The 26234-nt window shown below is 47.3% G+C and overlaps 1 protein-coding gene across 1 annotated transcript; it reads left to right on the top strand.

Annotated features, from left to right (window-relative positions):
* Positions 1–19994, top strand: LOC309600136 (uncharacterized protein; the record flags this gene model as incomplete). Its single annotated transcript, XM_082332201.1, has 16 exons — positions 1–489; positions 1382–1464; positions 2019–2175; positions 2609–2770; positions 3231–3356; positions 3536–3762; positions 5905–5986; positions 6479–6649; positions 14860–15537; positions 16139–16221; positions 16801–16957; positions 17361–17522; positions 17849–17974; positions 18196–18422; positions 18999–19312; positions 19822–19994. The coding sequence occupies 16 exons, from the start codon at positions 1–3 to the stop codon at positions 19992–19994; spliced, it is 3417 nt and encodes a 1138-aa protein (XP_082188327.1).
* Positions 19995–26234: the final 6240 nt, after the last annotated feature.

Genomic DNA, 26234 nt, shown 5'->3' with positions numbered 1-26234 from the left:
ATGAGTTGCAACATTAAGGAGACTATTACTGTGTCTAGCAAAGGCAGGAGCAGTGGTGGCAGCTGTATCATTGGTGGTGGTGGTGGAGCACGGATTTCTTCCTATGGGATAGGCAGTGGCAGAGGTTTTTCTGGAAGGAGTTACTGCGGTGGAGTGAATTATGGAGGGGGACTGAGTGTTGGTAGCTTGGCTGGCGGGAGCTATGGAGGTGGCAACTGCTATGGCAATGGCCTCGGTTTTGGCCTTGGAGGCGGTGTAGTCGTTGGTGGTCTTGGTGGCGACTGTTTGCTTTCATCCTGCGATGAGAAGGTCACCATGCAAAATCTCAATGACCGCCTGGCTTCCTATCTGGACAAGGTGAAGTGCTTGGAGAAGGAAAATGCTGAACTGGAATGCAGAATCAGAGAGTGGTATGCTACACAGGGCCTGTCCTGTGAGCCCCGGGACTACAGCTGCTATTACAAAGAAATCGAAGATCTTCAAAATCAGGTAATCCCCTTTTTCAGTTGTTCCTCCTCTACTTAAAGCTCATTTCTGAATTTGTGTTTAGAACCTACTGCAATTGTTAGGGTTAACTTTGGTGCTGTTAAATGTCTTTGCAAACATAAATTTTGGCAAGTTCTCCTACGACATTGTTGAGCGTGGGTGCATATGAAAGATGCGTGCTGCAAGGTGATATGGGTGGGATAATACTCTTAAAAAGGAAAAGGATGCTTTGTTACGTTGTGTTTTGACTACACAATTATAAATATGATATTACCAAGTGTGCTCTGAGGAGATGTAGTGGTGTCAGCCCAGTAGGAAGAGCAAAGCAAAGAGAACTATAGAACAAGAGCAAAACATACACATCAAATGCTGTATCAAATGCAGCATTATAAATTCTAGGTGAGAAAAGTTGAGTGTTTAAAATTGATTGCTGCAGTGGTACAAAGAGCCTGATACTAGTAAGTCCACAATGAAAGTTATGGCTGATCTTAAGGCTTAAAGGTACCTTCCAACTATCTTCCCTGAAGATCCTTAACTTGAAGCCAAGAACACACCAGCCCGAATGTCAGCTGAGACTTAATGTCTCAAGGAAGGCTCACTTCTTTGTGAAGCATCTTTAGAACTTGCCTTCAGACCCTGGAACTGGGAAGTCCCATCTCACAGCTCTTTAACTCCCAACCTCTACACACTCAACCTCTTTTCTTTACTGACTGTGCGTTAAGGAGGCAAAGCTACCTCCTGCAACTGCTCTGCTCAAGGAAAGAGGTTACTTAAGTAAGAAGGTAACAGAAAAAGGGTATTGTGAAGACCTACTACCTAACTGCAATCTAGATACACCCATAGACTGTAACAGCAGGGAGAAGTGAGACATCTCTCATGGTCTGCTCTTTTCCAGATTGTCTGCGCAACCATCGATAACAACAAGATCATTCTGGACATTGATAACAGCAGGATGGCTGCTGATGACTTCCGCGTGAAGTGAGTGCCCCTCTGCGTAGCTGAACCCCCTCGCCTCCTCCCTGCCCCCTAACATCTCGCCTGGAGAGTCCCAGTGCGCTAATTAGAGAGCCCTCAGACCAGTCTCGCTACACCACCTTAGGACAGGATGGAGTGATGAAATGCGCTTTGCTTTTGGTCACCAGCCCTCCCTTAATTAGTATTCTTGGGTAAAACATTTGGCAACAGTGTTTGTTGGTGAGGGCTGGGGACCAGCTTTGGAGGGAGTGGTCCTTAGTGGCGTAGTTGGTGCATTTCCATCCCAGACCAGTGCAGATTGGGATCAGCAAACCAGAAATGCAGCTGAATAAGCGATATTAAACACACAGTGATCAGAAGCAGGAAAAAAATAGATGGGGAAGAAAAGCTTTCACATAACAGACATCAACTGCAGTGCAGAAATCTAATGCACAGTGCATTCAGCTTAGACAACAAAATCGAGTTTGGAGCAGGCAGGTGGGAAAGGAGATCTTTGCATAAACGGAGCGCATGTGAGATGTTACCGTTCTGAATTTCTGCTTTCTTGCACAAACCAGGTACGAGACGGAGCTGGCCCTGCGCCAGAGTGTGGAGGCTGACATTAACGGCTTACGCCAAGTCCTGGATCAGCTGACTCTCTGCAGGTCTGACCTGGAGGCACAGCTGGAGTCGCTGCGGGAGGAGCTCTGCTGCCTGAAGAAGAACCACGAGGAGGTAGGGTCCTGCCCCTTCCCTAGGAGCACCATGGCCCTGACATAAAACTTTGCCTACGCGAATGTGCTCTAAATTTAAAAGTCAAGATCAACCACTTTCACGCCACAGCTTTCGCATCAGACGCTCCTGGGGTTCAGACCTGTCTGCCTCGTGGGTGGTGCGGCAGCTCTGGCAGAGAGGCGGCTGCTGCTCTCGGGGCTGCGCTGGCACTGGGAGTGCCAGAGGGGGTGAAAGTTGCTGCTGACTCCAGTGGATGAGAAAAGAAATTACCCAACAGATTTGTTGGGGAAAACACTTGCACCATCTTCCAGCGCTTTACAGCCACAGCTGGGAGGCACCCCTCGCGGGGAGTGCTCTTCTTAGCCACCAAGCTCTGCTCTTCTGCGCTGTCTTTCCAACGCCAGTATGCAGCTGATCTGGGTTATATTTCCAGGAAATGAATTGCCTGAGAAAACAATCAACTGGAGACGTGAGTGTGGAGGTCAATGCCTGCCCTGGACCAGATCTCAGGCAAATCTTGGAGGATTTGAGATGCCAGTATGAAACACTGATAGCGCGCAACCGCAAGGAAGTTGAGGATTGGTATGAGTGCAAGGTAAGCGACGCACATCTGCTGCAAAACACGGTGACGTGCACATTTTAGGGCACAGGAGCGTTTCAGAAAACAGACATGGAGACAATAAGCAGTTCTTCCCTTCAAATGAAGCCTGAGATCAGCACTCATTATACCCTGTGTTCCACAGGAGACACAGGCCTGTCTGACCAGTTTGTTATGTCCCACCTGGAACAGCAGCATTTGCCCCGAGGCCTTGCGGTGTGCTCTTGGAACTGAGATGTTCCACATTTGGATTAAAGAGACTTAATAGCCACAAGGTTAATGTGATTTGTAAAAAGAGTAAGCGGTTGAAGCCGGCAGTTAACGCCTAGTGCACAGAGAACTTGCCCTGCTGACTTTTCTTTTTGCTAGCTCCGCACTGTGTTCTGCTTCTGTAAAAGCAAGTCCAGTTTACACAGATATTCTCTGAAACTCTTTGTTCTGGATTGGTGATTTGCAGATTGAGGAGGTGAATCGGGAGGTTATCACAAGCGGTCAGGAGGTAGAGACGTGCAACAACCAGGTTACCGAACTGAGACGCCAATTGCAAGCTCTGGAAATCGATCTCCAGGCTCAGCTCAGCCAGGTGGGTGGTGAGCTTACTTAAGCTGTGATGTGCTTACTGCTGGATTTGTGAGCATGAACAGCCAGGCCTGCTGATCAGCATGACGGTGGTGAATAGCTCTTTTATTTTTGCGTTGGAAAGAATAACCTCCAGGGTGGCACTTAAATGAATGTTGTTTCTTTGGTTGTCTTGTTTATCAGAGAAATAATTTGGAATCCTCTCTGGCTGAGACGGAGTGCCAGTACAACACCCTCCTCGGTGAGCTACAGAACCAGATCACATGCGTGGAGCAGCAATTGGCTGAAATAAGAGCGGAAATAGAGTGCCAGAACCAAGAATACAAGACCTTATTGGACGTCAAGTGCCGTTTGGAGCAGGAGATTCAGACCTACCGGTGCTTGTTGGAAGGAGGACAGCAGGACCTCATGTATGTAGAACTCTAAATGAACAGATGAATAAATAAAAATATCAAGGATCTGTATTACGGATTGGGAATCCAAGATAATCTTTAGTCCATCTTAATGCTTTCACTGAGATGAAACAGTTGTCTCATGAGTAACTTCACTGTGCTGAACATTCAAATCTGAACTAAATGGCACTCCTTGGGATTTGCAAAGCAGAGAAACCAAATCTGTGAACTGCTAGTTACAGCATTGCAACTACTAGTATTATGTCAGCATTCGTAACAATCTCTTTTCTGTAGGAAGATGGGTGAGAACTGTCAAAATAAGAATTGATTGCAAAGCTCTGCATTGCATTTTGGTGCCAAAGGAGGGCACAAATGCAAAGCAACCCTGAAAATGAAACAAGAACGCAATGTAAAATACCCTAACCCCTATAAAAGACGTAGTTTGAGACTTTGTGTCATGTAGTCAGTCAGCAGTGTCAGGTGAAGTTCTAAAATTCCCTATTTCTCTCACCAAATTGATCCCACTAGTCATGGAGGAGGAATCGGAGTAGGAACTGGTGTAGGAGGAGGAGTCATTAGGACAAGCCACACCTATACTACAACTTCATCTTCCCATTGCCAGCCCCAAGTCCCACCCTGCAAGACTGGAGATATACAAGGTAAGAGCCCTGCTTCCACAAATGGAAAATTGTTTTCTCAGTTTGTTCCTTCGTAATAAGGCCAGGAGACAACACACTCTCCTAGGACACGTTATTGGTATCTTCTCCGAGAGTTACTATGCTACAGGTATGATCTCTTCCAATGGCTCCAATCACAGTGCAAAACTGGCTGCGTCACTAAGAAATAGGTTTAACGAGAGCTCTGACTGAATGTGGAGCAGCAGAAAGCAAATGCGAGCTAAGAGGGAGAAAAGGAGAAGGCTGGGGAAATGAGGCATAAAGAAAAGATCTGGAAGTAGAAGTAAAGAAGACGACAGCCAAACAGAGCTTAGTAAAAGAGTCTGGAAGGAGTGAAAAGAAGAGCAAATCTTAACTTTACAAGTGCGAATTCCTATTAAAACAGAATTATTTAGGGAACTTCTGGGGTTTCCTGGGTTGTCTGCCAACTGCTCTTGTTTAGCAGAGTGTATTCATGAAATAAGGGCACTACATAGACCGAATTTTTGTTATTTGAAGGCTTTTATCTCTGTTCCAACTCAATAATGCTGCTATATTTTTTCTCCAGTGACCTGCAGGAGAATTTGTGATTAAGGAGGAATGGACTAGAAGATGACATACAGAGAAACCTACAGACAAAACAAGAACACTCGATGTTCGCTGCGCGCCTCTATGCAGAGAAACTAGAAGTAACTCAGCGATGCTTTGCCATGTATCTGAAGGGGCCTGTTGAGGGCCACCTTCTTCTCTGTTCTGCTACTGCTCTTCTGTAATGCTGTAATCTCTAGAAGTACTTGAGTTAGTGAGGATCACTAATGTACCTGCTGGTGAAAAAATTTCTCTAATAAAACTTTGCTTCTGCCTGATGCAATCAAGAAACCTGTGTCTGGAAACTGAGTTCCTTTAGAAAACCAGGTGCTGATCCATGCACAAGGGTCACCTAAACTGGTCAGGATCAGACTCCACTGGGAACAAACCCGCTTTGCCAGTGGGAGCCAGAGAACGGCCGCGCTGGCCTTGCAGGTCTTGCCCACCTCCTCCCTCTCAAAGCCTGTAGCGTACGTTGCCCGCTCCTGCGTGACCTCCTCCATGACCTACACAGGCAGCCTGAGCAGGCGGACGCCCGGCTGCTTCCCACCAAGCACTTTGCTTAAATGCACTGCAGAACAACAGAGGAGGAAGTAAGTGGAGCTGGAGCTCGTCCACGAAAGGAGAACAGAGATCAGTGACAGAAATTTCCATGAAAAAGCAGGCTCAGGAGGGTGTACATCCATACACAGCTATCAGCTTAGCAGCCATCCCTGGTGCACGTCTCCAGCTGCTCTCCAGATGTGTCAGGCATTAAACTGTGCGATGCGTTGGCTGCTGGGGAGTACGCCGCCAGTCATACACGTCTTAACAGATCTGCATTGCAGTCATCGGGGGGGGGGGGCAGGTGTCTTCCGACCTAACCTGTCTGGACTTCTGTAATGTGAGCATGTCCGAGTGAGTCCCCCCTCTGCAGAGCAAATCCCACCTCTTCTGTGTCAGACATCTGCCTGGGGAGCGGGACCGTGCAACGCAAGTGCCTCTTCTCTTGGGTGACTGTAAGCAGAGCCGAGAGCAGGTGCTGCGATGACAACATTCAAATTTTATTATGAATCTCCTCTTCTCTTGAGACAGCAAAGGGGTGGTTGGACACCCGTAGCTGTGCAGAGACACCCACAGGGTGGAAAAAGCAGATGGCCTGAAAGCCCTTTTTATAGCCTATATAACATGGCACAAACATTTCTCGCACTTAAACACACGTAAAATATTTTTGAGTCCTTTGCTGAGAAATTAAAGAAATATTTGAAGCATAAAAGCCAGTGCATTTCCCCACATCCCGCTCCTGAGTGTCCCGCACACCTGGAGGAAGAGCGTTTCTGCCTCTGCTCGTGGCCGGTTTGCGCACTGCAATAAGCAGGGGGACGGGAGCAAAGGGAGGCCGTGTTCCGGCTGGGAAGCAGAGAAGCAGCAAGGCTGATCCCTGGCGGCAGGGCTGCCAGGAAGCAAGAATTAAAAGGCTCAATCACCTCTGTGAATTGTTGATTGTCGAGGCTAAAAAGAAGGACTGGGTGGTATTCCAGGAGCCGCTCTTACGGGACAACCAGAATGATCTATACAAGCCAGACCTGCGCTTCGTTAAGGGAGAACAGGCTTTGGTAGGGGACGTCACGGCAAGATTTGAAAGGAAACCGACATCTTTGATAGATGCGGCCGCTGAGAAGGTCAGAAAATATCAACATCTGGAAGATCAAATTTGAGAGTTGATGAACGTGATGTCATCGAGTTGGTTGGGTTTCCGTTGGGTGCACGTGGGAAATGACATCAGGGCAATCACGAGCTGTTGAAGGACCTAGGACTCTCTTGTTCCCGGCAAGAAAAGGTTGCCTGTTATTTATCCAGTCGGGCATTATTTTCATCCGTGGACATTGTACATACTTTTCTAAGTCAAGCGCGGACGGGAGCCAGATCAGAATGTAATGAATTGTCATCGATTGTATTTATATTTGTTGTACTGACTGTTAATAAACAGATTTCTTCTTTTAAGGCGGTGGGATCCAAACCCCCTTGGAGAGGAGAGGCCTATGATGGCAGGAGCTTGTGTCGAGGGCTGACCCAGTAGGTCTAGGGCATAGTACGTGAGGATATACGGGGCTCGAATCACGACACGTTACATAAATGTTTTCCACCAATGACACCTAATTACTGGCCACTGCCTAGGTGGACGGGCCACCTTTACTCAAGCCGGGAAAGGAACATGTATCATTTTATATATGTTCGATAAATAGCCTATATAACATGGCACAAACATTTCTCACACTTAAACACACGCAAAATATTTTTGAGTCCTTTGCTGAGAAATTAAAGAAATATTTGAAGCATAAAGGCCACTGCATTTCCCCGCATCCCGCTCCTGAGCGTCCCGCACACCTGGAGGAAGAGCGTTTCTGCCTCTGCTCGTGGCCGGTTTGCGCACTGCAATAAGCAGGGGGACGGGAGCAAAGGGAGGCCGTGTTCCGGCTGGGAAGCAGAGAAGCAGCAAGGCTGATCCCTGGCGGCAGGGCGGCGAGCAGCAGCGGGGAGGCGGAGGAGGCAGGGCTGGGGAGGCAGGGCTGGGGAGGCAGGGCTGGGGGCCGGGGCGGGGGCCGGGGCCGGGGCGGAGGCCGGGGGCCGGGGCCGGGGCCGGTGCGGGGGCCGGGGGCCGGGTGCTGGGGGCCGGGGCCGGTGCGGAGGCCGGGGGCCGGGGGCCGGTGCGGGGGCCGGTGCGGAGGCCGGGGGCCGGTGCGGGGGCCGGTGCGGGGGCCGGCCCTGGCCCGCAGCCGCAGCCGCAGCGCTCCCAGGCGGCCTCCCGCGGCCGCCGCCAGCGCCGGGGAAGAAATGGGAGCAGGGGGGCCGGGCGCTGGGTTTCTGGGCGCTGGGCGCCGGGGGAGGAGAGGTTGAGGCCAGCAGCACGCAGCGGCCCTGCCGCCCGCCGGGCTCCCCCGGCTGGGCCCCGCTGGGCGAAGCCGAGCAGCAGAGGCCCGGTCCCGCGGCCGCCGCTCCCCGCTCCCCGCCGGGACCCCGCTCAGCGGCGTGAGCCCAGCCCGCCCTGAAGCGGGGGACCGTTTCCCACCGACACTAAAATCCTGCGAATTTGGCACCTGAGTTTTCACTTTCTATGGCACTGGCATTTCCCTCTCGCCGCCACATCAGGAAACAGCGACCTGAAGCACTCGTGACGGTATTTACGCTGTTTCGGTTTGGGGTTGTTTTCAGAGGAGAGAGAAACTGAACGTGTGTTTGCCTGGGCAAACTGGCAGTCACCAGCTTGTACCAAGACTCGAGCAAAAGTTTTTCACGAGCGCTGTGTCTGATTTCAGATAAAAACTTAAGAGGAGCTGGAATCATAAATTATCATTGCATTATCAAAAGTTTTTCACAAGCACTGTGTTTGATTTCAGATAAAAACTTCAGAGGAGCCGGAATAATAAATGATCACTGCGTGCCCATGCTGCTCGTGGCCAAGAACGGGGAAATGGAGAAGGCGGCTGGGAGATGGGGCAGAGCAGACGCCTCCGTGCGTTCCAGATCTCTCCATAAGGTGTCAGCGGTTCTTAACTGGCAGATGCAAACCAAGCGCCCGGGCTGGCACCGTCCCCTCCTGTTCTTGTTCCGCCCTCCCAAGGAGGGAACCCGCGCACCAGCGCAGTGCCTGAGACCGAGATCACATACCCCGCTTAAAGCCGGACTTATATTTTACTAAGCGGCCAGGAGATGCAGCGAAGTTTGGCTTAATTCTGTCTGTGGCTAAATGGAAGTTGCTGTGAGACCATCCAGCGAAAGTACAATAATATGTAATTAAAATAATATTATACAAAAATGTAATGCTATATAACATACAATATTGCGTAACATACAGGGCCGCCTGCGCCGGCCGCCGCTCGGTTACGGCACCGCAGCGGCGCGGGAAGCGTTCCCCCCTGCCGCTGCCGCTCCCGGCGCCCACGGTGCTGCGCGATTCAGACGCATTTTGCGTTTCACGGGGTGGGATATTGGGAGATGCAGGAGGAGACGGACGTGCCAGGCCCCGCGCCCCGGCCTGCAGCCCGCTCTCTAGAGGGCACTCGGCTCTCGCCGAGACTGCCGAAGGGTGCCGGGGCAGAGGCCGGCGGCAAACCCGGCTCCGGCTGCTCGCCTCACTTGCTTCTAGCAGAAACACGCAGCTGAACAGATGAAGTAGTGCCTGCGGCATGCGCTGGGGCGATCCTGCCAGCCGCAAACATGGAACAAGCCACCAGCGCTGACGCCTTGCTCCAGCTCGCTCCCTGTATTTCATGGTCACCTTTGCCGTCAGGTTGAGGTGACCGGATTCTGCGTGCGTGACGATCGCAGGAGGCGACACGGGTTCCTCCCCGCCGCTTCCAAGACCCCAGCTGCGTTCTGTGTGCAAGTGCACAGAATGGATGCCAGGCTGAAACTTGCTGCACCAATTTGCCAAAACCTGTTTATGTTTTTTCCAACGGCCCTGGGATATTTGGCATCACGTTGTTAGGCAGGAGCAGAGTGAAACCCAGGCTCTCTGCAGGGGATTAATTGTGTTACAATCGCCCTTTCCTGATGAAGGTCTTGCCAATAAAGTAGCATTAGCGGAGACCCCAAAGAGTCGGCTGCGCAAGGCGCTGTTTCGACCCCCCGTGGCAGCGTTCCCGACCAAAGGGTTTGTCCTGTAAAAGTCTCCTACAGCTCTGACTCACCTAATTACTGTTCCTATCATAATCACCATCGTTCCATTGGGTGGTGGATCTTTTGAAGGTGCCCTTTAATGTTTCATCAGTACTAGTCTCTGCAATAACGAATGACTAACAGATCAAGTATAATGCATGCAAGAACGATTTTTTTTCCTAAAGGAGCGATGTTTGCCGGATTGGATGCTACTGTACCCGTACGTGGAGGGCCGCAGATCACCTCGCAGCGCTGCGGCCCGGTTTTGGCTGGCAGGTGGGTTAGGACCCTCCGCTGCAAGAGGGAGGACACGTTCCAGGGACATTCCCTGTGCCCACACATCTCGGGGCGTGGGCAGGTGCCGAGACTTACACCCTGTCTCGCAGCAGAGCAGGAGAGGTGGGGACTTACTCGCGCACTTCAAAACAGATATTTTAAAAACCTTCACTTAAAAAGCCTAAGGATGCTTTGGCATGCAGGGAATGATCATACGCAGATGGCTTACACAGGATTTCACTGAGCTCTAGAAACACACTGCTTTATTTTATGAGATGTGGCCATAAATACATATAGGAAGAAAGCAACAGAATGAACAACCCACCCCGTGTGCCGCGCCACTGAGCAATGCTAAATACGTTTGCAGAAGCCCCGGCTGGGCACCAGGGCTCAGGACAATTGCACAAAATGCTGTGCGGCCAAAGCGAAGGCCCCTGCTTGGGCGTCCCGCTGCTAGGAGAAGAAGGGGGCACGGGTGCTTGACCCAACTAGTTCCAATTACAAAAACGCATTTAGAGAAAATGAAACTTTTCACTGGAAATAGCTGGTATTGACAACAGTTACAACCCCAAATATTTCTGGGTGGAACTGCTGGCAGGCACCACCAGGCGAGTTAGTGGGGAAAAAAGATGCCACAGCACATCGTGGCCTCATCACAGGGTGAACAACCGGGAATCATGAGGTGGGAATTACTTTCTGTTTAGAACTCCCAGTTAAAATAATAAACATGATTGAGCCCTAATATGTTCCAACTAATCTGAATCAGATTTTCTTAGATTTTTCAGTTTTCAAGCATCTAGCTTTTTATCAGGATACATAAAAAATCCTCATCATTTAAATTTTAGTGGAGAGGAGAACAGTGTCATGCTAAGGGCTGGGCAGCTGAACCTGAGTGGAAGGGAGAGCAGCATATGGCCTCAGAAGGAGAACAATGTTCTCCCTCCAACACAGTCATACTTCAGGGACTGGGTTTCTTCTTTACTATGGAGAAATACTGGTCTATGGGATTATCTGGTGTTAATAAAATTGCTTGTTGATTATATAATGGAAGTCAGTTTATAATGTATAATTATGAGAATGAGTCATGTTCCCCAGATAGATCTTCCACAGTTTTTCTCTGTGTAGCAACCAAAGCAAATTGAATTTTCCTGACAAGATCTGAGCAGAAGTGGGAAGGATGGAAGAGGATTCATGACCACTGAAGCACCGAAAAGGGTGGGTAACAGTCCAGTCGTACCCCTACAAATGCGCCCAGCAGCCTCAGCAGTTTCTCCCAACCGCGCCGGTCCAAAGGGGGCTGGAAACGCAGAGCTCAGAGAAGGTGGTGCCACGGGCGCTCAGCCCACACACCCGTCACCGTGCCATCACCCCAGCCCACCACGGAGGCCGTTTCAGCCTCACCCCTTACTGCTGCCACACACACCCCAAGGGAAAAAGACTTCGTCCTCCCCCAGCCTCTGCTTTCAGCCAACGCACATCTGTGTTACTGCGGAGCGCGTGATAATTCTGCCATTTAAGTGCACGGGTGAATGCATGCCCCCGCTGGGTGAGCCTTTCAGGCTTAAATAGTCCACCGTCCTCTATGGGCAGGAGCTCCCAACAGTTTCATCAGAGGAAAAGGGAAGAGGCCTCATTGCAAACAACTATGGTGTCATCTGCCCCCCAGGCATCTTCCTCCGCCTCCTCCACCCCCTCCGATCTTGGCTATGAGCTGAAGCATGTCAGCCACGCAAGGGCAGGTTTTCCTGAGAGCCGTTAAGCTCTCAGCTTTGAGGGGACATTGTGACCGTATGTTCTCTCCATTAGTTATACCCAGTGCAAAAAAACCCCCAAAATCTGTTTCAAAACAAGTCCCATGTTTTAAATCTCACCTTGCAGTTCAAGTCACACTTTTTTTTCTTATACCAGTGTGAGAGGCACAGAGGCGGCTTCTCTGGAGCAGCCTTTCAGAGGCCTCTCAAGCAGAAGAGAGCCCAAAAGAGCTCTTTAATACTCAAATCCAACACACCTGAGCTCTACCTGAACACCCGCGAGCAGCCAGGCCGAGGATGCACCAGACAGAGTCTGTAAGAGACATTCACGGGTGACAGATGAAGACTGCCGCCTTGTCGCACCGTTCGGCCTCTCCCTCAGCACAGCCACAGCTGCCTCTCAGCCCCTGCTTCTTGCAGCAACTGAAGTTTTCTCAGCTTTCTTCATCTGCCCATGACTGAGGACTGTCCTCAGTGTGGCCAAAAGATACGTCAGTGCCTGTTTCCAGCATTGGTAAGCCCACTGAGGCGGGCAAGTAAAGGAAAGTGAATTCAGCCGCTCGGCTGATGACGAGCATCGCATCACGGGGTGACGCCAAGCAGTTCTGAGTCTGGGCAATGCCAGAGGAAGCCTTCGCGGCTCCTTGTGCTGTACTCGCTGCGCCGCGGGGTGCGACAGCGACGGGCACACCAACGTCGGGTGGATGTGCCTTGATGTGTTTGCGGAGCAGCAGTGGGATGCTGCAATAAGCAGCACCAGCCCGAGATTTCGTAACGTTTCACCGTCCCATTTCACAGGTACTACTGGGGTTCCTTGCAGTTCCTGCAGAGTTTATTGAAATCTCTCTTCTGTTAACGTTTTCCCAGCCCACCAGGTTCTCTTCTGCAGCACTTATCTCAGGATTTTCCTGGAAACATTATCTAAGATCATCTAGTTAGCTCAGTGTGCTTGCAGATGCCTGGGCAGTCCTATGAGACATAACTGCAGAGAAAACTACCATTTCATAAAACAGCTTCCATCTTACACCAAACCTTGAAATAAAACATTCCTTTCAGGAACCGGTTGTTCCATAACTCCTATCCCTGATCCTGGCCCGTCATTTCCAGATACACCAAATCCATCAGGCTTCTTCATTTTTAAGGAGCTAATCTTCACTCTTGAGGTATGTTGCCTGCACGAATTCTAGGGAAAAAATGGCATTAAATCTTCCTTTCAGGTATTAAACATGAAGCTGTGACGTATGTTGCACACAAGCATCCTCACTGATATTCAAACTATCCAAACGTTCATTTTGTGAACAGAAGACATGAAGCCTAGTCCACCCGAAAGGAATGACTCATACAAAAGATGTAATAAACATCTTTCCAGGCAAAAAAAAGCCCCTTACCCTGCTGCAGAATTATACAGAACAACACAGAAACATATCCATGTCCTTCTAACGTGGGTGTCAGCCACTGGAAGCCAACAGTTAAACAGAACATAACCCAGTGGTAGAACGGTATAGAAGAGAATTTCGTGCACTTCAAGAGAAAAGGATTCATCACTGGAACAAGCTAAAATTCTGACTTAGACTCCACTAAGTTTTGTAGTGAACGGTTTACATTTCTACAAGCCTGAGAAGGCCTTGCTTCCTCAGACATTTCAGCAATGAAGTCCAGCAGAAGATGAAACTTGAGGTGTGTCCTGCTGCGTGGGCGAGGGTGTGCTGGGAGGGGCGTTTATAAAAAGATGTTTCCACAAACACTTGCTATAAGCCATAACAAACAACCCTCTAAATTAGCAACAACCAACATCACAAAGGCTGAGCGAGAAAAGAATACAGCAAATCAATACAGGAAGGTGGATATCACAAAACCAGTCCAACCTACGAAGAATGACAGCTAACAGACTGCATTTCGCTGAAGACCGTGTGCCTGGGAAGGAGGGCAGACATGGGAGGCAGTCAGGAGAGAGATTTCCAGTGTTTGAGGCTCGGGTGGCTGTCAGGGCTCAGAAGAGGGATGCTCAGCTGAACTATCCACTGCTGTGTATTGGAAAAAGATACCATCTCAAAAGAAGCAGATGCCAGAGAGCAAATATTTCCTACTTTTGGTCATGCTGTGTCCATGAATGGAAAACAAAACTGAAGGGAAAATGCTATTTTGATGTAGAGCTTATTGACTTAATCCCCGAAACAGGAACTTAACTTCCCCCGCCGAGCAAGTATGCTTGCATTTGCACTGCGGAAAGAAAACATCCTGACTGAAATTCTGAAATCCCTTCAGGAGTGAGACCCTTACCTCTCACATTCACAGACGTGGCAAGAGAGACCAGCCCAGAGCCGGGATGCTTTCCCGCGTCTCTCAACCACGCTGTAACTGCATTTGGTCCGAGCACATGAAGGGTTACTCCCTGCAACAACCTGTCACGCCTCCTTTCCCTACGGTCTTACACAGTGCTATTTTCCAGTTATTGTCATGCAATTTTCATAATTAAATTGTTATTTATAAAACATAATTGTAGTTTGGAATAAATTGCCGACACGTCCGATATTTGCCAATCTTCACTAAGTTTTTATGAGAAATTGCAAAGATGTCAGAGTGGCTCAGTGTACCTACGAAGTACATCCTGTGATGTGTTTTCAAGAGGCATAGAGCAACAAAGGACTAAAAATAAGGAGCATACAGCATAAGATACCCATAAACCAGAACCTATTAAAATATCACTTAAGTATAAAAAAATCAGCTGGGATTCCTTGACAAAAATCTGAAAAGAAAGAGCATGAGGAACGACTATATTAAAAGAGACATAGTAACATCCATTACTGTCCCATATTATGACAGTTTATTGTTGTGCTGAAAGAGTTGTGAACAGGATGAGATGAGTGGGATGAGCTTAATTCCGGTGACTGTAAGTCAGTGGACTAGATCACTGAAAAGATCTACCTAATTCAGAGCCACCCAATAGAAATTACATGTTTTGTATTAATAAACAAACGGTTGTGAACACTTTGAGTATGGGTTAAGCTTCCTGACACTGTCAAACATCTCCCTTTGGCAAATTACCCTTGGCAGAAGAACTACGGTTTGCAAATGCACGTGGAAAGAAGGTGCTCCCTTTGACGGCGACACCCACTATCTCAGGTATAAATGCAGACCAGGCAGGGTGGAATTTGGAGCTATGATTCCAGAACAACTGTAAGACCAGCTTTGAGTTTTAATCCGAGTCATTCACTACTGCCACTATGAGCTGTGGCTCCAAGCAGACCTCTCGAAGCTGCCTGCACGGGAGCAGTGGTGGCGGTGCGAGCAGTGGTGGTGGTGGAGGGGGCAGTAAGTATTCCTCTGTCTCCTCAAGAAGAATCACTTCTAGGACAAGCGGTGGTGGCAGGATTTCTGGCAGCAGTTGTGGCGGAGGAAGTTCCAGGAGCAGCTGTGGTGGGGGAGCTAGCGGTGGCAGCTATGGAAAGATCAGGCGCAGTAGCTACGGAGGAGGAATGAGCAGCGGTAGTTATGGAGGAGGAATGAGCGGTGGTTATTATGGAGGGGGAATGAGCGGTGGTGGTTATGGAGGGGGCATGGGCTGTGGCAGCATGGGAGTAGGCTTTGGATCAGGTGGGAGTGGGTTTGGTGGTGGTTATGGAGGCAGCTTTGGTGGAGGTGGTGGCAGCTTTGGCAGCGGTGGCTTTCATGGAGGGAATGTGGGAATTCTCTCCAACGATGAAAAGCTGACGATGCAGAGCCTCAATGAACGCCTGGCTTCTTACCTGGATATGGTCAGAAATTTGGAAATGGAAAATGCTCAGCTTGAACAATTAATCAGGGAGTGGTACCAGAAGCAAGGTCCTACTGGTACAAAGGACTACAGCCACTATTACGAAAAAATCGAAGACCTTCAAAATCAGGTAGGATGTTCTCTGTCAGAGAAATTTAAGCATTGACAGACTTTTTGTGATTGAGTAAAATCTTTGAGGCACCCAGCATGGCTACTTCTAAACTAAGTGTCTCTCTGAAAGTGCCTCTTGTGCTTGAAATTCTGCCTTCTGTGCGTGCATCCAACTACCTTCAACTAGAGGTGGAGAAACGATGCACGCCCCCTATAGTACATCCCCCAGACCGTTCGTTGGCAGGGACTGCCGACTCTCAGAACGCCTGTAGTGGACTTTAGGGCATAGGAGAAATGGTAACAATTGCCCTCTGCGATGGGCAGTGTCCTTGGCCGGCGGGCATGGAAGGTGGGACAGAGCTATGGCAGTGACGCCAAGCCTCTTCACAGGACTCTTGTACTCACAGAACAGTTTTTGCAGTTCTGATGCGATGTTCGCACAGGTACCTCATTGTTTTGCACTGTAGATGACCTTTCCAGGCCTCTGTATGTAGGAAACGCTGTTGCCCTCAGACACCTGGGAATGACAACAAGAAGATCGCATTCGTATTTCTGTCCCTTGTGCAAACCTGAGAGATTCACAGGGAAAATTTTCCTCAGCATATCGTCTTCTCTTCTAGCTTGTGACTGCGGCTGTGCAAACCAACAGAGTACTTTTGGACCTGGATAACACAAGGATGACTGCAGAAGACTTCAGGATAAAGTAAATATATATTCCTCTTTTGCAGGCACTGAATTCCTTTCTCCTACTTTCCTCAACTTAGTTTCATAAATTCATTCCACAAACAAATATCAGTCCACAGAGACTAGGGTTCCTCCCGGTTCCATGGCAGCACAACTGAGATAATTTGTAAGACTTCAAAATTCTTCATTATTTCTATAATGATCTTCAATGGGAATACTCCCTATGGCTGTGGAGTCAAAGCTTAAAATACCTGTATTTTTAAGGAAAGAAAAATTGTGATTTTCTCTCACTAAAAGTCAGATGAAACAGATGAAACCTGCACAAAGTCTACAGTAAGAAGAGATAAGGAAAAAGACCACAGAATACCTTTTAATATTAAAGTTTAATTAAAGTTTAAACAATATTAATATTAAATTTTAAGTAGTGGCTGCTGATTTCATAATTCTGCTGGTTGAGAGATGCTATGTGCTACAAAGTTTAGAAACAAAGCAGACACTGAGATACTGCAATATGTGAACTTCTTCATCAATAAAGTCAGTAGGAGAAGGACTGAGGACCCGAGACCAGGGCTGACCTTTCGGCACTGTCCTTGCGCAGGTACGAGACGGAATATGGCCTGCGGCAGAATGTGGAGGCTGACATCAACAGCTTGCGACCCTTGTTGGATAATCTGACTCTGAGCAGGTCTGACCTGGAAATGCAATTTGAGTCTCTACAGGAGGAGATGATTGACCTCAAGAAGAACCATGAGGAGGTAAGAGCCAGCTCCTTGAAATGCAAACTGCAGAGGGAAACAAGAACACTTACAATATCGGAAATGTGGGCAGGTTTCGCGGGTAACATCCTCCGCACTAAATAGGCTTCCCTGCTCTCCTACTGCCTGGCAGCTCGGCAAGGGGCCCCCTGAGAGAGGCTGACGGCCGGGCCCCGGCTGTTCCAGGGCCCCTCGGAGCGCAGTCCCTCTCAACAAGCAGCGACTGGGAAGTCAAGGCCAAATAATTGCAACAAGAAAAGAAAAATCAACATGCGTATATATGTTGTTGAAAGGATCCAGGATGGTTTATGACTTCAGAGCAAGTTAAGTGACTTCAAAACTCTTTCGCAAAGTAATTTCACCATTTTTGTTTATTTGCCTTGGGCCTGGGTTTTCTCTGCAGGAAATGAAATCGCTGCAAACACAGTCCAGTGGTGATGTGAACGTGGAGGTGAATGCCGCTCCAGGGGAGGATCTGATGAAAAAACTGAATGATATGAGACAAGAATATGAAAATATTATTCAGAAAAACCGTCAAGACGTTGAGAAGTGGTATGAAAGCAAGGTAAATGGTTACAATTTGAATGTTCACATTACAAAAAAAAAAACCAATACCAGCTTTTGGTAAGAACGTCCTGCAGATGAATGACACTTTAAACAAGAACATCCATTGCTTTCAGGATATAATGGTAGAATCCCTTTGATTAAAATAAAGGAAATCACAAGTGGGCTTGAACTGCGCTGGCAGAGCCATATAAGCAAGTTTAAACAGCTCCCATGTTACAAGTGGCCCTGCTTCAACTTGTGTTGCCAGGTGCTTCCATGATAAACTACCATGCTGACGTTGTCCGTAAACCTCCAAAACTCCAATTCTGTGCATTAATTTTTCAGATGGAGGAAGTGAGTCAGCAAGTCCACTCCAGCGGCCAGGAAGTGGAATCCAGCAACCAACAGATCTCTGTGCTGAGGCGTGAATATCAGAGCCTGGAAATCGAGCTGCAGTCGCAGATCAGCATGGTAGGTACCCATTGCTTCTGATCCTCTGATCCGCAAAGAACAGGAGTTGCTGGAAGGACAGGAGGTCAGCTATAGCTAGCACTCCATTTAATGAAGATGCTTGGCGCATCTGACACCATGTAAGATTTTTCTCATTTTGGGCATAAGAACGATCTAATCCTGCCACATTCCCATAACCTGCCACATTCCCATAAATACTGTATTTTTTCTTTCGTTCTCAGGTACAGTCTTTGCAATCCAACTTGGAAGACACAAAACGTCGCTATAACATGCAGCTGCAGCAGATCCAGGCTATGATCGGCCCCTTGGAGGAGGAGCTGGCCAGCATCCGCTGTGAGATGGAGAGCCAGAACCAGGAGTACAAGATGCTCCTGGGCATCAAGACCCGCCTGGAACAGGAGATTGCTCAGTACCGGGCGCTGCTCGAGGAAGGACAGCATGGTATTAGGTACGTACATTCAGATTAATTACCATGCCGTCTATGCAAACAGGTGAAGATGAAAGCAGCAATATTTATATTAGGAACCAGTGACATTGATTCATCATCAACATATTTACTACAATCACAAGAATTCATAAGGAATCTAAATCTTAGCTGGCAATGTACAAAGCTGTATTATTCTGTACTTGTTATGAACTGGAGAAAAACATTTAGAAAAGTATTTAGAACTATAATATGCCATTTCTTCTCCTAAGTACAATCAGGAAGTACAATTATATATGAAAATGAAGGGTAAGCAAGAAAATAACTGTCTTTTATAAATAGTCAGGGTACATATTTTGAAAGACATCTAAAGCCATTCATTATCTTTCTTTTTCTTCTTCTGTTCAGATCAGTTAGTTTGTCCTTAATTAGCATAGTTTAAAACCAGTTCTCCAGAACATGTTTCACACAATAGTACTTTCGCAGTCATCCAAGAAGCTCAGAGGGAGTCCGAAAGTGGCCTCGATACAGCCGACAGGATGGGAGGCACTGGTCATGCTGCTGTAAATCTTGTACGTACACGCCCTTTCCTCCTTACAGCATCTCACGGGGAGGAGGTGGTGGTGGATCTTCAGGAGGAGGAGGCCATGGAGGAAGTCACTGGTCTTCCGGAAGAGGAAGCAGTGGAGGAGGAAGTAGCTGGTCCTCAGGTGGAGGAAGCGGTGGAGGAAGAATTGGAGGAACTTGCTCTTCCGGAGGTGGAGGAGGAGGGAGCGGAGGAAGAACGGGAGGTGGAGCCTGTGGTAAAGCTTCAGGTGGAGGAGGTGGCAGTGGTGGAGGAGGAGGGGGCAAATCCTGCCTCTCCCACTCTTCATCTTCCCAGTCCCACTCTGGCAACTCTTGTGAAAGCCAAGGTAAAAATTGGAATAAAAGAGTACATCCTTCCATTAACTATTTTCTCTGAATAGCAGGGAAGGATATGACAACGTCCTTCCTTATTTGGAAATCTGGGGATGTTTTTGCTACTTTTTCCCAATCGTGTTTTAAGTCCGCTCTGACATTTGTTCTTATATGGTAACATATCAAGATGGTAGTATTTTCACAAGTGACTCGAATGAAGGGGATGTTGTGAAGAGTTGTATCAGAGGACGTGTAGAAAGAGGAGATGAAGGAGGAAAAGGAAAAATAATGCCCACTGCAAAGCATGCAGGGAGCCAGAGAAGTCAGTAGTTTTGGAATGAAGCCAAATGTTAGAAATGTAGCTGGTATTAAGGGGGCAAAATGGTTAAAGCAGGGTAAAATATTTGGAACACTCATGACATTTAAAATATAAAGGGTATTAGCTGCAAAATCCTGAAGTAGCAAAAGGTGGGGAGTGACCAAAAGGTCTTTTCCGTGTCTGATTTCACGGCTGTGATTCCAGGAGGTGCTGAACACCTGAAGCTCTGCCTGGAAGGGAATAAGACTTTGGAGAGAGGAGCCACAATGGAGGAAGTGTCCGAAGCCATAAAAACAATGAGACTGGGTAAGGCTCCAGGTCCTGACAGCATCTCAATCAAATCCCTGGAAATGTTGAAAATGAACAGGAAGTTGTAATTTTTAGAAAGATTCTCTTCCACTTCTGATTTAAAAAAAAAAAAGATGGAAAATGATCCTGCTTTGAGGCTTCTATTTATTCCTTCTTATCAAGGAAGTAAGAGGGATATTAATCTTACTTTAAAATGTAGCCTATCTCACAAACATGCTTTTTTCCATCACAGACTGACAGTTGGGCATGAAAGCATTGGCTATAGACCAAAAGGCCTGAAGCCGTTTATATAGAAAGTAATATACTGTACACAGACTCTTGATGCTGAAAACAAAGGCAGTGAATTCAGAAGGCTTTTGTGTAAGGAGTAAGATTTTTGGTAAGATCTGGTGTAGATGAGATCTAGTTTTTAAAAACTAATAGGCTTTGCACACTCCTCCGTAAAAATTTACTCCTTTGATCAAACACCCTCCCTGACTTGCAACAGTCCTACGTATACTAATGTTTGGTAGACAAGATTAAAATACATTATGTGCCATCCTACTTTAACTGTCAAAAATTTGTTGTGAATACCCATACACACATAAATACAGATTCTAAGTTCGTCTGTATTTGATTTATACTGCTGCAGTCACTCTAAATTTAAAGAGTGATTTACACTTACTCAGTCGAGAATAGAAGCAGGTCCCTGTATTTAATGTGATAAAGCTGCAAACACATGTGCTTGTACAATTATTAAGTCTGACACTGTTCTAACCTTTCCAGAATACTGGGAAAAAAATCTAGTCCACTGAGAACTGCACAGTCTATAATTATGAAGTAACAAAAAGATTAAAAATGCTGAATGAGGTGACGCTTCTTCAAAGAAATTCTTGCTTCCCTTCATCTTTCAACAGGGAGTTTCAGAAAGTCTGAGGAGTGACCGGCAAAACCAGCATCTTCCACTGCAGGACCTTACCAGTGGGCCTTGGGACCAAGCAAGAACGCGCTGAGCATGGCCAACCGTGCCTCGGCGAGGAGCAAGAGCAACCACTTGTTCAAGTTACTCAACACTCTTCACTCCAGGGGCTCAGCAGAAGTCTCTGGATGGCCTACCTGCTTCTTCCATCTGAATTTCTGTGCCTAATCACTGTTACTTGAGTTAATCTCTACTGTGATTCGTATTCTTGTGGGGGGAAAAAACCAAAAAAAGCTAATAAATCTTTGCTTCTCTCTGATGCAACCAGAAAGCCACGTCTGGGAGAAATTTCCTTTAGCAGACATTTTTGTTTGAATGGGTTACAAGTATCAAGCCCTGCCTGTGGAACACACAATAACTCATCAGATTGTGTGCAAGACCCAAAAGTTTGCAGTGACATATTCGCCATTTAAGACTAACTGGGCAAAACTTTGAAGAATACACCGCCAGGTGCAATGCTCTGGTGGTCCCTGCAATGGGAAAAGTAACAGTCAAAACCCCTACTCGTTTCTGCTATTAATGTCTATCAGGGAAAGAGAGGGTGGGTCTAAGGAACTGACTACTCCCTAGAGAGCCGCTTAAAAAAATCTTCCTAAGGAGTCACTAAAATGCATTATGAAACTTTTTTATCATGGAATTTAAAGATGGAAAGTTTCAGCTCCCAGGGCCAAAACACCCCTGAGTGCAGAACTCCAATCACCTACAATTAATTACCCCAAATGAACACATTTCAAGTGCTGCCTGCTTGGGTACACATTGGATAACGAGTGGATAGAAGCTGAGTAATGGGATCTCCCTACTTTGTGACAGTAGTTATCGGTACTGTAAAAGAAATTCATAGAGCTGGAGTATGAACCAAATCGCACGCCTGTGGTCTTACAGAAGAAGGAATTCCCAGGCTAGTTTTACTGATCATAACCATGCCTTGCCGTCTGGTAGCTGTCCAATACCTGGCCTCTTCTATGTATTTCCACTTCAGGGCATTTCTCCCGTCTAAGTATGGACGGGTATACGTTTTACAAAGAAGATGGGCAAATTATTCATATTTAGGATGTGATTTTACAAAACCCAGTGGTAGGTTGAGAGAAAAAAAAAAAAGATATCCAAGAGAAAAGATTCCCAAACCAATTCTGAGTGTTGCCTACAGATCACGCAGTAGAGGGACTGCTCACAGCGATAAGGGTGCAAATGCCCTAAAAGACAGAGGATGAACTTCTCTTTGTTTTAATTACGGCCCTGTTTCCCTCCTTTGTGCCCTGGACGGGTGCTGACTGGCCAGAGGCTCCTCTCTGCCCGCTGCCCCATGCTGTATCCCTCCCAGTGCTTTTCACTTCTGTTGAGGCTAATTCAAGCGTGGGGGCTGCGTAAGCAGAGCTTCTATGGGCTGAACTGCTGACACAAACTATATGGGGAATTTCACCGGAAGGTAACTCTCACACGACACCTGTTCACTGATGGATTCTTTACCCCTTGCATTTCTCGACTCATCTCCTTAAACACAAAGGGAACCAGACAGGAGTATCACTGCGATAAGTTTTTCTCTCTCAGCTTTACAGTCACGAGTGTTGTTTTTTCGCTCTGAGGAAGGCATCACCCACTGGAGAAGGTTGAGAAACACAGATTGAGCGGGAGACCGTGGGAACGGGAATCCTGAACGCCCGTGTTCTGGGCAGATCTGTGCCAGTGATTCACTGCATTGCCTTATGCCAGGCTCTCAGCCAATGTGATTGGTATTTGAAAAGAAAAAAATCTAAGAAGAACATTTTTTTCTGACCAGTGTCTCTGGGGGGGCCTGAGGAACTGGCTAATCTTCATGAAGGACTACTTTATCCATAAGCATGCACTGGTGCCCCTGACCTGACATGCAAGGAGGCAGCGTTTGTCACGTTTGCAAGGATACCCCCATCTCCCTCCTATTGCAAAACTGCCTCCTTGATTGTTGAAACCCCTGCAGCATCACAGCATACTTGCCTCTAGATTGCTAGCTGTCCCCTAAACCTGCTTTCTCGGATTGCTCTGCTAGTTTTACAACTCTTGCAGGCTGTGACAACTCTTTCTTAGACCTGTCTGTTCAGGATAGTAAGCTAACAGCCCAAATTAAAGAATATTCTCAATAGAGCAGCCCTGCTTCTCATACCTCCTCTAAGAGCCTGCCAAGTTAATCTCAAAAATGTTTCTGCTGAGTAGATGCTTCCTGGCTTTTATAGGGTGTTTTACAGGCCATCACCTGAGCTCTGGCCTTACAGCAACACCCGGGAGGCCATTCAGGAGGTTGGGTACAATTGACTTGGAGAAGCAGCCTGTCTGCGCTGCAGCTTGCTGCACCATCGTAGCAGCTCTGAGGACGACTAACACCTCTTGATACCGTCCTTCTTTCCAAAAATATAACTTACTTTTAGTATTTTTACTGCCAGTTATCTAATTATCTAGCATCTTTGCATTGAACCTTGCAGAAGAAATTCCACTGAAACAAGTCCTTGTGAGAGCAAGGCAGAATGAAACTGGAAGGGTTTGAAGTGTGGGAAGGAGAATCCATAGGGCGACGAGGCGGCTCGATGCTGCATCGGAGAAACCAGCACTGCGCTACAAACGTCTAAACATGAGAACGCGAGGTGTTGTAACATACTGTGCAATTCTGCTGCTGATTTAAATGCTCACATTGATATGTTATAATCACACACAGAAATAAGTAAAAGTTTCTGAGCAATTAGGATAAATAACATAATATTACTATTACTACTTTTACTACGCGGCATTGATCGTATTGTCTTCTTCCTTACCTAAACCCTGCACATTTCTTAACAAGGTGTTCTTATAACGTTCCTTGCATGTAATGAGTCTGCATCGATAATGCAAATAAGCTTCATAATAAACTTTATTTGCTACGCGTTACCGTATGTGACAAAATAAATACAAACCACCAATAAACTTAAAAAAATACGTACTTATGGCATTAGTGCTCATTACAGACAAAAAGACGACTGAATTTCGATGGTTTCTTACCACACCCTGGAAGAAAGTGCCAGTTTAAGTATTCTTTCCTTTTTCCATTTTGTATATACAAAATCTGCATCTAGGTTATCACGAGCATTTGCTTACTGAGAGAACAGGCTTGTAATAATAACAATGATGCAAAAAACCTCATGTGGAGGAACAGAGCTAGAAAACCCAAACTGTCGCAAAGCAGGAGTAAGAAATACAAATATTGGAGCGTCAGGTGTCAAAGCTTAGGGCGTGCTTAAAGTGGGACTCCAGCAATATTAAGAGTCATGAGGAGAACCTTGCACTTTTTATTTTCATGCATTTTGTTAGGCATTAATCAGCATAATAAGCTTTAATTTTATGAGCACAAAATGTTGCAATTCGGATACTTATCTGGTGTTCCTATTAGTGCGCTGAGAAGAAAATTGTGGTACGTGTTGGAACAAGACCTTCAGAACAACCTTAGGCAAAAATAAATCTGCACACACGCTCCTGTATGTTTGGCTTCAGTACTCCCAGAGCAATTCATTTGTCCATGTGAAGCCACAGATGTAATTTCAAAATTGCCTATGCCTATATTCTGCTGATGTTTCCTTTGTTTAGCATTAATTGTCAGCCCTGTTAATTGTCAGATGCTACAGAGGCTATATTCATGGGCTACAGAATTAGCACAGCACAGTGTGCCATTTCACGGCACTGCTGGGGGGGAAGGAAGGAACGAGAGCCCACCCATCTCAGCGTGAACAGCCTAGGGGTTCTTCTTCACTTTTATGAGGGGGGAACACAGGCTGCTTAGGCGGTCATCTGCTTCAAGTGTTGGGGGGGTTTTGTGATAATAATTCCCTATATGGCCAATCAAGCAGGGGCCAGGTCCCCAAAGGCAGTAGGCATAAACAGGATTTAGCTACACTGAGACTGGCTGAAGTCCGAAGCTCTGATTCCCCAATCCTGGCTCAGTGGGTATTTAACCACCCTGAATTATTACATTCACTACATCTTACTTTTTCATAGAATCGTTAAGGTTGGAAAGACCCTTAAGATCACCGAGTCCAACTGTTAACCTATCATCACTGCCAAGTCCACCACTAAACCATGTCCTCGAGCACCACGTCTGCCCTTCTTTTAAATACCCCCAGGGATGGGGACTCAACCACTTCCCCGGGCAGCCTGGGCCAGGGCCTGACAGCCCTTTCGGGGAAGTTTTTTCTAAGTTTTTTTGAGTGACAAGTTCTCTAGGCTGCTTCTGCACTTGCTCAGACCAGGCTGAGGCTAAGGGAGCAAGTACCAGCTCCTTCCCAGACCACGCAGGTTGCCCCTGAGGTGTGTAAATCCTCGGCAGAGCTCAGCCCGGCAGCATGCCTCCCACAGGCCAGCACCACCTTCCTCCCTGCAAAACACTGCAAGAAGAGCGGATGCCTTTCTTTCACAGAACACATCGGTTGCAGAAACAGAAAGTACAATATGTGGATTACTGCTTTTGCAGGCTGGGATTCAAATCTGTAGGTTCCATCTCGCAGGATACTGCAGTAATCAAAGTTGTTAAGGTGACAGCACAGCGCTGGATGCCCACAGCCTGGAGGGGAGCTGAGGCTGCTTATCCCACATGGACTGCGGCACCTAGGCTCCAGAGAGAGGCAGGAGACCTTGTTGGCAGAGGCTCTTATCGTGCCCTCCAGCTGTTACAGGCAATATGAAAACCGCTGTTCCATTTTGGTACCAACAAAAAAAATTATTCCAGTCAAATTGGCTTCACTGTGCAGGAGACTGGGGCAGTCACAGAGGGACAACTCTGGTTCTGGCTCCGAAAGTGGCAGAGGTGGTAGGTGGCAGCTGAGCAGCAGCAATTAGCAGCCTGTAAACTGCCTGTCAGCTGGAGGGCACAAAAGCTTTGACCCACGGCTGCCACATCCAAAGGACAAAAACGGTGTGTACGTTTTCAGGATCTGAGCGACAGGCATTCTTCCATCAACCTACCTGCGTGGAAGATCCAAGTTATCCTGCACAAGTGTCGGCTGGAGAGCGCTAGAGGTTTGAAACTTCGCAGGCAAGCTCACTGCTGCCTTAGTAGCCCTTGTTTCCTTTGCTGGGCCTAATCTAAATTTCTTTGGCAATTATTGTGATTTCACTAGAATATTATCAGATGAAGGAGGAATGAAGAGCGAGCACAGGCTCCTAGGTGAAAACAGATCCTCTCTTCTGACAAAAATTTCCGGTAAGAGTGATGGGAAGAGATTATTAAATAGATCAAGAGAATAAACTGTAGCACTTGCCTGAGGCACGGCATCAGAATGAAAATGAATTAAGTGGAACAGTTTTAATTTTTCGGTGCACAGACACAAAAGTGAGAATACATTTTCTCCAGGTCTGT

The sequence above is a fragment of the Platalea leucorodia genome (genome assembly GCF_965183815.1).
Source record: "Platalea leucorodia genome assembly, chromosome: 22".
In the NCBI taxonomy this organism is placed as follows: Eukaryota; Metazoa; Chordata; class Aves; order Pelecaniformes; family Threskiornithidae; genus Platalea; species Platalea leucorodia.
Note: the sequence above shows the minus strand (reverse complement) of the source record. Positions and strands in the feature narration are given on the sequence as shown.